At 33.1% G+C, this 13039-nt stretch overlaps 1 protein-coding gene across 2 annotated transcripts; it reads left to right on the top strand.

Moving 5' to 3' along the window:
- Positions 1–312: 312 nt before the first annotated feature.
- On the top strand, positions 313–6897 carry LOC133311601 (chaperone protein dnaJ GFA2, mitochondrial-like). Of its 2 annotated transcripts, none has more exons than XM_061512664.1 (18): positions 313–539; positions 631–727; positions 961–1047; positions 1299–1381; positions 1900–1983; positions 2099–2137; positions 2896–2985; positions 3558–3608; positions 3697–3784; positions 3918–3982; positions 4075–4149; positions 4497–4569; positions 4891–4979; positions 5076–5147; positions 5927–5983; positions 6068–6116; positions 6282–6348; positions 6470–6897. In XM_061512664.1, exons 1-18 carry the CDS (start codon positions 468–470, stop codon positions 6564–6566), a joined length of 1335 nt encoding a protein of 444 aa, XP_061368648.1. In that variant the 5' UTR covers positions 313–467; the 3' UTR covers positions 6567–6897. The 2 variants fall into 2 exon arrangements, with proteins under 2 accessions (XP_061368648.1, XP_061368649.1); XM_061512665.1 differs by having other exon boundaries at positions 631–703.
- The last annotated feature ends 6142 nt before the right edge of the window (positions 6898–13039 follow it).

Here is a 13039-nt window from a genome sequence, read left to right on the forward strand (position 1 = left end):
TCAATCAAACAATACACGATACGTATTACGATTTAACAATCTTACTATAAAAGCATATTGTATGTGACCCACATCTGTTAAAAGAAATTACTACACAAAAATCGAAAAATCATTGATAGAAGAAAATAATTCTCCTATAGGAGAAAATGTTTTCCCAACAAAAAAAAACTAACGTTTTAAAAATAAGTAAATAAATTAATAAAAACAGCTGAATGCCACAGCCAAACACATGTGAGGGACGTGGGCCCCACACACACACTCTAAAACTTCCGTAACTGTTACTTGTCTCCCACATCATTGGGCCATCAAAGATCCATCATCACCTTGTTACTTGTTACTTGCCTCTCGGTCCTACTAGAACCTTCAAATCCCAATATCTCAATTAGGGTTTATCTAGGGTTTTGCTATTCATCCCAAATCCCCATCCTCCTTCCAAAGCTTGGTCTTTTCTCATTCGCAACGCGTAAATGGTTCGCTCCCAAGGTGTCAGTCTCTTCAACCGCCTTGCTCGTCGATCGCTCTGTGACACAAAAGATTCCGTACACATCTTTCTCGATTCTTCCTCTGTTTACAGACATATTTTTCTATGAACTACGATTATATCATTGTTTGGGAATTTTCATTTTGCAGGTATATCAAGCAGTGTTCCGAACGGGTTATAGGACATTGAACTCGAGGCCTTGCAATCCATCTAGAGTTCTTGGTAACTATGCACCAAATGTTATGTGTGAAATTAACGTTTTTTTTTTTTCCTTATGATTTTTAGACGACTGTTTGGGATGTTCTTTTGGATAAGTAAATAACTTGCTGAATTAGTTGACTATTGGTCTTTTTTTCTTTTTTTCTTTTTTGCTTGCAATGTTGAATCAGGTGTTTCTTTTTTTAAAGGGTACTTGTACTTCTCAATTATTGTTTCTGCTCACCTACTCCCGCTTACCCTAATCCTTACCCCATTTGCAGTTGGAAATGGGTTTAATTTGAAGAACTGGTTGCTATTGGGAGCGCTGAACACATATTGGGGGGCATCTAGATCAATTCATGGCTCTGGTATAAATTATTAAATTCTGTGTTGTATGCATGGCTCGCCTTTTTATTTTTCATGGATGGCTTTGTGTTTGAGGGTAGTCTTTTTGCTATTTATCACTTGAATATTGTCCGTGATTTTCCTTTGATTAGGATGACAGAAGGTTCATCCATCTTTCATTCAATTTCCTTCTTTCTTCCTTGTGCATACTGTTTATCGTTCCTTTCATGTTAATGACTTTTTTTTTTTTTTTTTACCCCAAACTCCTTCACAGCATCATTGGCAAGAGACTATTATGATGTTCTTGGTGTGAGTAAGAATGCAAGTTCTTCTGAAATAAAGAAAGCTTATTATGGGGTAGGTTTTTCCTAACCATTGTCAATGTATATGAATAAGTATTGAAATCTGCAATTTTTTAAGTTTCTGGCCCATTTCCTGGTTAAACTTTGCCAAGTCGTTAACAAATCTCATTCACCTGTTAAGTAAACTGGTCATTTTCCTTTCATGAGTGGATACCAGACCATTTCCCCCAAGCTATGGGTTGTGGGATGAGGAGCATTTGTTTTATTTCAAGTTGCTTTCACATTTTGTATAATAATACAAATTACAATCACTGAACTGCATTTTATAATATAGAGTTTTTTTTTATGTTTTAATTATCAGAATATACAATTTGGTAATGTATTCATGTATGCACATTGCACACACTTTATGATTCACAATTGTGAAAATATTTTAGTCCCCCTACCTTTTCCCTTCTTTCTACCTTGATATGAATTCATCAAGCTGGGCGCCTGGCATATGAAATATCTTTCTAAAATAATTTTGTATTCTCCTCTTTCTATTGTTTCTCAATTTGTCTCCATATTCTGCAGCTAGCAAAGCAGCTCCATCCAGACACGAACAAAGATGATCCTGAAGCTGAAAAAAAGTTTCAAGAAGTTTCAATGGCATATGAGGTGTACTGTTATTGTCATTGTTCGTGTTAATATCCAGTGCTAGAGGTCTATTTTAAATCTTCATATCCCAAATTAATTGATGATTAGTTTGTTGCCCCTTTTTCATGTGTTGTAGATATTGAAGGATGAAGAAAGGCGTCAACAGTATGATCAGGTCTGACACCTTCCCAGCTACTTCTTTGCCTCTTTTGTTGAAAAATTTGTTGCTTGTACTATTTCACTAAATTAGGATAAATTATAGGATAAATATATGTGAATTGTAATGCAGGAGAAGGCACAATAAGAAAAAGGAGTGAATAATAAGATTTAAATTGGGGTCCTCTGTTTCATGGAGAACTAGAAGTTTATATGGAGATACTTAAGAAAAATGGTGGAGGGAAGAGTTTGGGAATATGGTACATTTTTCTTTTGTATGGGAAGATAGGAAGAGTGTTCTCTTATGATGTTCCTATAAGTACAGATAATGTGATCAGTTGCAGTTTTCATAGTGTTGATATCATTTGAAAATCTAAAAATGGATAAAATTTCATTTTCTTAGTATTTCTAGTTAATATGAAGTGGTGTCATATAATTTTATTGGATGTGAATTTTTACTGCCTGGTTTATTTTTGCTTTCGTGTGCTTTCTTCCTCTTTCTCTATTGACATTTCCCCCCTTTCTTTTCAAAGGAGGGAAGAAAACTCTGATAATGGGACATTGGACCCTGCTAGAAATTTTTAGTTCTATAACAACATTTCACATTTTGTTTGATCAAGAAAATAGGTTATGTGTGCCTATGTTTATATACCACTCATGCTTCATGTGCTTATTTCTTGGTTTAATGTGTATTGTAATTTGTTTTGAGTGGATCGTTCCTTTATCCTAAGTATCTATTGCCTCTTTCATTTGATTTACTTTAAAATGAATATGTAGGTTGGTCATGATGCCTATGTAAACCAACAAAGCACTGGTTTCGGAGGAGAGGGTGGCTTTAATCCTTTTGAGCAGATATTCCGTGATCATGTAATGACTTATCATTTTCTTCCTTCTATTTTCTTAATCATGTCTATCAGGAAATACTTCTTTCTTTATTCAAAAGTTGGTCTGCATTGTAGTAGAAAATCCAAAAGGATATATTTTCATACTACATAGTAATAATAAATATTCATTTTGTTATCATTCTAATTGTTAAATTTGTAGTTTACAAACACTATGTCATTGGACAACCACCTCAATTACTAATTCAATTAAAAGGTCAAATTATCTAATGATTTCTTAAACATATGTAAAAATGTATATACCGAAATTTGTAGTCACATATTTCCATTTAATTAAGTTGCATGGTATGTTTGTTTATGCATCAGTTTAACATTTTTACATATGTTTAAGAAATCATTAGATAAGTTTAATATTTTTAATTGTAAACTGATGTATTTGACTCTGTTTACGTTATTTATTATTATATTTCCTGGAATCTTTGTCATTAACAAATTATGTAGTCTTTTATTAAATATAAATGTCTCTAAAATTTCCTATTAAATAATTCCACATTTGAAATCTAATATGGTTTTCTCAATTCCCTCAATGGTAATCAGGGTTTTGACAAGAACTTTTTCTATCAGAATATTGGTGGAGAGGATGTCAAGGTTTTTCTTTCATCATATTTGGATTTATTTAAGTATGCTAAGGAGTTGTTTGATGACCAAAGGCATCTCAATAATCTCTTTTTCACAGACTTTCATTGAACTATCTTTTATGGAAGCTGTCCAAGGGTGCACCAAAACTGTGACATTTCAAACGGATGTGCTCTGTAATGCTTGTGGTATGCTCTTTAATAAGCTATGAATTGTCATCTGTCACTACTATATTTACAGTTTGGTTTGTAATTTGTAAAGTCAGTGCACCTGTAAATAAAGTTATCAGTCACAGATCTTTTGCTTACTGAACTATTGCAGGTGGGAGTGGTGTTCCCCCTGGTACAAGACCTGAAACATGTAAGCGATGCAAAGGGTCGGGCATTGTAAGTATTGTCTTGAAACTAAATTTGAATCTTCTTTAATAATGTTACATGTTTGCGAAGTGTTGTTAAATTGATTTTTGAGACATGTACAGACGTTTGTACAAGCTGGCATATTCAGAATGGAGAGTACTTGTGGTACCTGTAAGGGAACTGGAAAAATTGTATCGGTATGGTACAAATTGTCCTCTCCTTTTTTTTTTTTTTTTTTTTGTAATATCAAATCTCTCTTTTTTAGTAAATTGTATGAGGGTTTAGAACTTCAGATATGACGGACTTGCTGTGATTCACATAAATTGCTTATTGCTGTTCTTATATTCTTCTTACATGGCAGTATTCCATGTCTGGAGACTGGAGTTATTCTCCCTCTCCTCCCTATATGGTTTTAACTTATAATAAATTCACATGTTTAATGACTCTGTTCATCATATGCAGCATATGGCTATGATGGTCTTTCATATTACTTACAAAATGGTGGGAATATATTAATTTTTTCTCTTTTTGTTGTTGTTACCAGAATTTCTGCAAGTCTTGCAGGGGTGCAAAGGTTATCAAAGGAACAAAGTCAGTCAAACTGGATATAATGCCTGGTAATCATTATTTCAAATGTTTTGGGATGCATCTTTACGTTGGCCATGTTCGAATGGCATACAAAGAGAATGAGCGAGTAATTTCCTTGTTGATTTGCTTTAAACTAGGCTAACTATTATTATTATTATACTAATAAGAACAATAGTACATAGAGAAAGAAGCTACATAAGGCCCTATTGTAGGGAAATGCTTAATTTTGAATAATTTTAGCATATCAATGTTGAATAGCTTGGATTAATGCGGACTTTATCTCTGCCTTTCTGTCATTTAACTTTTCAATCAAAAGAGAGTGACTGATTTATGCTTTTATACATTTGCAGGTATAGACAACAATGAGACTATAAAGGTTTATAGAAGTGGTGGAACAGATCCTGATGGAGACCCTGGTGATCTCTATGTTACTATCAAGGTATTTCAATAGCTTGGAAGTCAGTTCCTTTTTTTTTTTAATTTCGTAGTCTTAAGCTCAGTCGTTTTTATTTCTTTCATTTTTTCCTTTTTGTAGGTTAGGGAAGACCCTGTTTTTCGCAGAGAAGGATCTGATATTCACGTAGATGCTGTTTTAAGTATCACTCAGGTAATGTCTTTGATGAAGGAAAGCTTAAGCAATATGTTATGTGGTTATCTGGTTGAGTTTTTTCAGGTTTGATCCACTTATGTATGTTTAATTGGAGACATTACTTTATAATTCTTGGGAAGCAACTTGGTTGTTATTATAGATAAAAGAGGAGTAAACATCTATTCTGGTCCCTGAAAGACATCTATTCTGGTCCCTGAAAGGTTGGGTTCTCATCACTTTGGTCCCTGAAAGATAGGTGACATCAATTTGTTCCCTTGATCATGGAAAATGATATCAAAATCTTCCTTCTGTGAACAAACCGCAAGATTGAGGGAGTGAATTGATGTCATTTTTCTATTATTAAGAGACTAAATTGATGTCAATCTCCATCTTTTAGTATTAAATTGATGTCAACCCTATTTTTCGAGGATATAAATGACATTTACTCTAAAAAGAAATGTATTGACTGAAATTGTTAATACTCTAGAATCACATGCAATGCTCCAGAAAATCTAGCCCTATATGGAGTTGAGATGTATGTCGTCGAGGTATAATTTTTTTGTGGCAGGGGTCTTGATCGAGTTAAGAACCATGTTAGGAACTACCACACTGCAAGTTTTGATGGCATGATTTTAATTTGGCAGTGGTGTTGGTGGTGGCTGTTCTTGAAGTTGATTGTTGTAAATATTGAATCTCAAACATATTGTTAGTTGTTTGTGTCGTGTATAGTGATATTAGTTATAAATAAGCTAAATACTGGATTTTTTTTATTTTGTGTTTTTGGGTTTTTTCTCCAGGCGATTTTGGGGGGAACCATTCAGGTCCCAACTCTTACAGGGGATGTTGTTCTTAAGGTTAGTATTTCTATTGCAGTACATAATATTTCTTATGTTATTTTTAGTAACTGGTGAAGTTTGAATGACGGGTGCTTTTTACAGGTTCGCCCAGGCACCCAACCTGGTCAGAAGGTGGTTTTGAAAAAGAAAGGTAAGCAAGTTGATATGGGAAATTTGAGAATTTTTAATATTTTTTGGAAAGCATTGTGGGAAAATACATTTGGAAAGTACAAACATGTTGCTGCATGGATTTTTAAAAGTTGTAAGTGTAGCCTTATTTCTTTCACTATCCTTATCTTGTTTTGTTCTTCAACAGGGATCAAAACAAAAAAATCTTACACACTTGGGGATCAATACGTTCATTTTAATGTCACCATCCCAACGTGAGTGTCTCATTAGATATTTTTCAGTATCATTTATGAACTGTTCACCCCTCTTTCTAACACCATGTTTAGGTTTTATTATGGATGCTTGTAATATAAAATGATTTGAAATATTTTGCAGAAACCTGACACAGAGACAGCGTGAATTGATTGAAGAGTTTGCCAAGGAAGAGCAAGGGGAATTTGATAAAGGTAGAGCTGCTTCCGCTTCAGGTTGAAAACACTTGCAGAATCTCCACTATTTATCTAGTAGTAATTCATGCTCAACTTGGTGGGAACCCACTTACCGTTAAAGTTTTGTAGGAGCATTAAGGATTCATATTTTTTCTTCCCCTCTCCACTTAGTGTATGTAATATATTTTTTTGTCATAAGTGATATTTACAACTCAAATTTTAAAGGTTAGAAGGAAATTCCCTTATGCTTGGGCATCCGTAGAGTTCTAGTCAATGCTGTGTACATGTTTTCCCTTTTACAGGTGTGCAAGTCACAAACTGCCATTCTTTTTGTACTATCTTATACAGAGGAAACTTGTATTATAATATTAATGGGTTTATCATCTATCATTTAATATGACCACAAAAATTTTGCTACACACACAACATTTTGTGGGGCCCGCAGCAAAAAAAAAAAAAAAACTTCGGCACGCAAAACGAATCTCTATAACATAACACAATCACTTTTCCTACAACATAACTCTTATAAAACCCAATATTAATACTAGAACTAGATGGTTTATGTATCAATACTGAAGGATCACCCCAAACTGAACAATATACATGTTTCTAATACCAGTAATCTTGTTCTACTTTAGTTATGACAGATGAAAATTTATTTTACTTTGATACGCACTTGAAAGTGGGAATGAAGAAGTCACGATCTTTCCATGTAAAATTCATTCATGAGATTTTTAAGAGGGTATTAAAGCAATTTGTTCCTAGTAAAACACTGATTCTGATTTTGAAAATAATGATATTTGCATGAATATTTATGTTCAGACTCCGCAAATTCTAAGATGGATTTAATTGAATATTTTTGTAGTTAGGGTGAGATAGTTATTTAATGGGAAAAGAGTGTTATTTTAAATAACACAAGTTGTGTTATTTTGTAGATATAAAGGGGTGGGATAAACATTTTTATTTTATTTTTGTCTTTATTTTTTTTCTAGTGGAATTCATATCTCTGTGTCTATGAAATGATATATATTTTCCCTTATTTACTAGTTGGGGAGATTGTGAAGATTGCTGCGAACACAAATATATAAAGTCTCGTGGATTTGAATTTTCTCATGAAAAAAAATCATAACATAATTATGTGGGGAATTATAATTATACAAAAGTGGATTAATAATAATAAAAGAAACTCACGAAACAGAGAAAATAGTCTTGAGAAATTGGTCTCGGAAAAATATCTGCAACTTGATCTTGAGTTCTCCTTCGCGGTTTACATATTTTAGTTGTTAATAGTCTTGTTCTTTGGCTTCGTGAACTATTAGTCTAGTATTACACATTCTTTATATAAAAAAATAAACTTTATTAGATTATGGTGTAAGTTAAAAATAAACTTTATTAATATGCAAATCATGATTGTTTTGAAATCATGATTAACTTTGGCAGTTTCATTATGCCATTTAATTTAATTCCAACTGATGAATAGCCTTCTTTGCTTTGTGTTCCCCCCTGCTCCCCTATGTGCTAATTTGTTTGCTGATTCAATTCTTTCCCTATACATATCTCTGTTTGTTTCCTTTTTGATTATTGGTTTACATAGTTGGCTAAGAAAAAGATAACAGAACATATCTGTGTAAGCCTACTCATTAATCTTAAAAGCAATTTAAAATTATGGACCATGAGGGTGAGGAGTACATCCAAGTAAGCTCATGTCGCCTGCATTTCTTTCCCTACTGTAAAGACATATATATCTTGTTGATTGTTTTATGTCTGTATTCAGATTCCTTTCTTTTATGAACTTGAACTGTCATAATTCTAAATAGCAGCTAAAATGTAAGCTCATGAGCTGTTAACATCCAATTTAAATATTTCATTGTAATTATTTGATCTACTGATTCACGTCTAAAGCGTATGTGTTTGGAATCTATAATAAAAGGATTGTTTTCATTTTTAAATTGGGAACTCATTGTTCACTTGTCCCAAGTAGACCGAGTAATATAACTTGGCATTCTCTTCACTTCTTCATTAAAAGAGACCATAACCAACTAAATTGGGTCTTAGGTTTCAATGTAAACCAACTAAATTATTATTATTGTTGTTTTTGTTACATATTTATGTTGGAATGTTCTATTGTTTTTGCTTAATATTTATGTTATGAAATTTGAATATTTGATTAGTATATGAGTTATTATGAGTTGCTATATGTATTAAATATAAACTATATTATATATATTAAAAATATTATTTAATATTAAAACGTGTCCCAACATGTCGAAATTTAGCATTTTTTAGAATTAACGTGTGGAGTGTCGTGTCGTATCCTGTGTCCTGTGTCCGTGTCCGTGCATCATAGCCTACCACATGTAATTTGACCCCGTGCATTTTACATCATCCACCTAGCAACTTTCCAAAAAATAAGCAAATCTTCGACATTTCTCCACGTCAGGCCTAGCTCCATCCTTCTTCTCATTTATACTTTTAATATCATTGAAGTCACCAGCCAAGACCGAAGGACCATTCAAATTAGCACTAACTTGCACTAAATCATCCCACAAAACACGTCTTTCCCCCTCTCGAGGACTAGCATAAATAGCTGAACATATAAATGGTCTATGATTCTCAAATTCAACCTTCATATGAATGAACTGGTTAGACTGAGATATAACTTGCACCTTCACCTTATTAGATGCCCATAAACGCCTACAAAACCATTAGCTTCTTCAAAGACTGCTTTGTCAAAATTTATCTTACGCAAAATCTTCCTGCTTATGTCACTATTCGTTCTCGTTTCTAATAAAACCACCATATGAATACCATGTTTTTCTATCATCATTTTTAAGGTACGACTCAGACTTTGCTTGGCCGCCCCCTACAATTCCAGAAAAGCATAGACATAAACAACGATTAAGCTTTGTTATAGGTTTTCTATGTACCTGCAACAGATGATCCTTAGGCTTCATAACCTTCAAATGTTGCTCCCTACCTAGCCTTCTTTTCCTTAGGCTTGAGCGAACATTGAGGTCCGGAGGAATAGACTCTTGTATCTCCATAATATCAGCTTCATTACTCTCCTTATAATCTCCAGGTCTTTCTCTGACATCAACAAAGCTTTGTTATCTTCATTACCATCCCCTACCATAAAAGCACAATTTGGATTGATTCTTTCCTCTCCAGCTTCCTTTACTTGGCTTACTTCCTTATTTCTTCCTACGCTTGACGCAATATTGGCAACGGTCCTCTGTTTCTGATGATCATGCATCCCCTTACCCTCCAATATGAACGCATTCTCTGTTTTTACAAGTCTCACACTCCCTTCCTTTTCCTTTCCTTTTAAATATCTTGGACTCCTCTGCTCTGGATGCTGCACAAAACCAACCTGAGTAGTATCCCCATGTCGTACATTTGTATTGCTACCAGAGCCTTTTTCCTCATTTTTATCCAGAACAACCCTTTCAATTTCAGAGGAATTATTCTGAGATAATTTGGCTTCAATTGTTGACTTTGCGTCTTCCCTACCAGATTGTAACTTTCCTCTCCTCCCCCTTGTAACTACCATCCATGGACAATAACCTGACACACCCTCCACTCTAGTTAAATGTTTGTCCTGCGCAACATCTTCTAAATTCTCATCAACATTCCCTACAACTTCAGACTCATGAGCAACCCTTTGGATAGGCTTTGGGAAATTTTATGCTCTATGACCATATTTACCGCAATCAAAGCAGATGAGGTGCAGCCCCTCATACTCCACTTGTTTATATCTACCCTCTATGAAATACTCAACCTTGAGAGGTTGTCCAAGATCCAGTTCAACACAAATTCTTGCGAATCTACCTCTAGCCAACGTTGTTGTGGCAGCATCCAATCTCACAAACTTGCCTAGCCAATTCCCCACACTCTTCATCAGAGGTGTGTTGACATATTCCAAAGGAAAACTAGGCAATCTCACCCATGCAGTTACCTTGCTTATAGAAGCTTGGAATGGTTCAAAATATGGCTCTCAAGCCCTAATAGCCAAATAATGATAACAAATGATCCAAGGACCTGCTGCTAAGGCAAACTCCATCTCTGTAACATGAATCTTTCAATCTCTGACCAACATGTTCTCCAAACGCTTCTTCATGAAACTAATCGACATTTTTTTCCCCAAGAGCTTAACAATAAAGGACAACTTCCAAGGTTTCCATTCTTTCCTTTTAAATTCATCAGAAAGATTAAAATTGATTTTTCCATCCTCCTGAGTTTCTAGAGTTACTACCTCTTTGTCAGCCAATGATCATCGAAACCTTCCGTTACCATCTTATCCTCCTTCTCTTGATCATTCTCCTCTTCTGAAATCCATTCTCCATTATGACGCATAAGTATTTCCTTGAAACTAGTCTACCCATCCATCCATTCTTCATCCCTTAATGTAGAAAATTCTTAAACTCCAAGCTTGCTTCAGAATACATAGAAAATAGTCTTGAGAAACTGGTCTTGGGAAAATATCTGCAACTTGATCTTGAGTTCTTCGCAGTTTACATATTTTAGTTTTTTAGTTGTTAATAGTCTTGTTCTTTGGCTTCCTGAACTATTAGTCTAGTATTACGCATTCTTTATATAAAAAAAAAAAACTTTATTAGATTATGATGTAAGTTAGAAATCATGTTTTTGATATTGATTATTGTTTTTTTTTTTAGTAAAGATTCTTTTGGGTCCCTAAAAAAAATACGATTCTCATTTTAGTCTAATATACAAAAAAAAAATAGTTTCGAGGTCCCTATAAAATTCAAAGTGGACTCATTTTAGTCCTTTTGAAGGATAATGTGAGTCTTTTTTAAATTTGTGAGGAATTACGATTTCAACTAAATAGGTCCACTTTAAATTTCTTAAAGACCTCGGGACTAATTTTTTTTGTAAGAAACTAAAGTGGAGACAATATTTTTTGTTAGGGACCCAAAACAGATTTTACTCTTGTTTTTTACAATGTACTAATTATTACATGATTATGATAATTATAAAAATTTGAGAAGATCTAATAAATATATTAAGAGTCAAACTGTAAAAACTTTCTATTTTGAATTGATTTTCCATTTTGCGGGGACTTTCATAAATATTTAGAAAGGAAAATAAATCAAGTTTTCTGCTGTTGTAAAATAAATATTTAAATGCAAAAGTAAGAACTTAAATAAAAAAATACTGTTAGTTTATGGCCAAAAAAAGTTAGTATAAATAGGAGGAGTAACAAGGACAAAATAATATAGCTACATAAGGAAGCCACAAGGAGAACAAGAGAAAGAGAAAAAAGGCACTATTATGTGACTCTCAAATTAATGTGTGGTTAAATTTTCTATACCAGGCCTTACCGAAAAAAAAAAAATCTGTACCAAGAAAAAGATGAAACCCTAATTAGTTTAGCAAGAACTATTATTAAATTATTATTACCAAGTTTTTGAAGCTTTAGTGATAGTAGTTTCATTTCCCTTTCATTTAATATGAATAAATTGTCACATAATGTTTTTATCATATTTTTGATTTGTTTGGACTCGAAAGTAATCAAAATAGGATTGTAGTTTCTAAGTAGGGACATATTTGGATAAATTTAGTGATTTGGATACTTGCTGTTAATTAGAAAAATAAAGTCACACAATTGATTTTTTTACTTAATAAATATATATTTTTTGTCAGTACATGCTTTGTCACTAACAAGATAAATTATTTGGGACATATCGGTGAATTGTAACCCTTAATTAAATTGCATTTAGTTAATTACATATGTTATCCGATTTAGTTTTTAATTCATTCTTTTCATTTTAATTAACTTTTCTACCTAGATTACGAAAAAATTTCAATTACTTATTTGAGGGGTCGAACTCGTAACTTATTTCACTGTTTTTTTTTTTTTGATAAATTACAGGTATCTTTCACATGAGGCAATTCTTTTCAGGACGGGTTTAGAATTAAGATTTTAAATCTCTCCTAAAGATAGTAATGAGAAGAATCGAACACATATTCTCGTTCTCAAATGATCAGCTCGCGCCAATTGAATTACACTTATTTGATTGTCCTCATGTCTTAATGTATAATTATTTCATTTGCAAGTATTTTTAAACTTCTATGGAGTTGCAGCACTTTTTGGATGGTTTTTTCTTTATCTTGTTTAAATTCTCATTCTTCCAATCTTCTTCGGGAACTTCTTCAAATTTGCGTGATTAACAAAAAAGAAATTTTGATTAATATCTTGAATTGACCTTATTTATTCCTTTTGATTTTGGAAAATATAAAATCCCTGCTAACTGCCGATCTTGTTTATTCTTATATATAAAAGATAGATCTTATTTGGAACCCAGTGTTGAACTTGAGGGTGACATTACCATAGTAAAAACTTTGTAGGAAAGGCTATTGGAAATTTTGGAATTATATCACAAAACGGTTCTCTTTTTCTTTTGCCTATGTTTAATTTGTACAACCTTTTGCATTAAATCTTCATATCTTCTCCAAAAATAATAATATTTCCACGTTGATTATCATGCCTAGTATGGAT

This window comes from Gastrolobium bilobum, unplaced genomic scaffold (assembly GCF_033153095.1).
Source record: "Gastrolobium bilobum isolate Gb01-03AN ecotype WA unplaced genomic scaffold, APGP_CSIRO_Gbil_v1 utg29808, whole genome shotgun sequence".
NCBI classification, from domain to species: Eukaryota; Viridiplantae; Streptophyta; class Magnoliopsida; order Fabales; family Fabaceae; genus Gastrolobium; species Gastrolobium bilobum.

Excerpts from the sequence above, each read along its gene's own strand:
- LOC133311601 (XM_061512664.1), top strand. The coding sequence starts at position 468 with ATGGTTCGCTCCCAAGGTGTCAGTCTCTTCAACCGCCTTGCTCGTCGA. Across the intron at positions 1,382-1,899 it reads TAAAGAAAGCTTATTATGGG|CTAGCAAAGCAGCTCCATCC; the intron begins GTAGGTTTTTCC and ends CATATTCTGCAG. Across the intron at positions 4,570-4,890 it reads CAAACTGGATATAATGCCTG|GTATAGACAACAATGAGACT; the intron begins GTAATCATTATT and ends ATACATTTGCAG.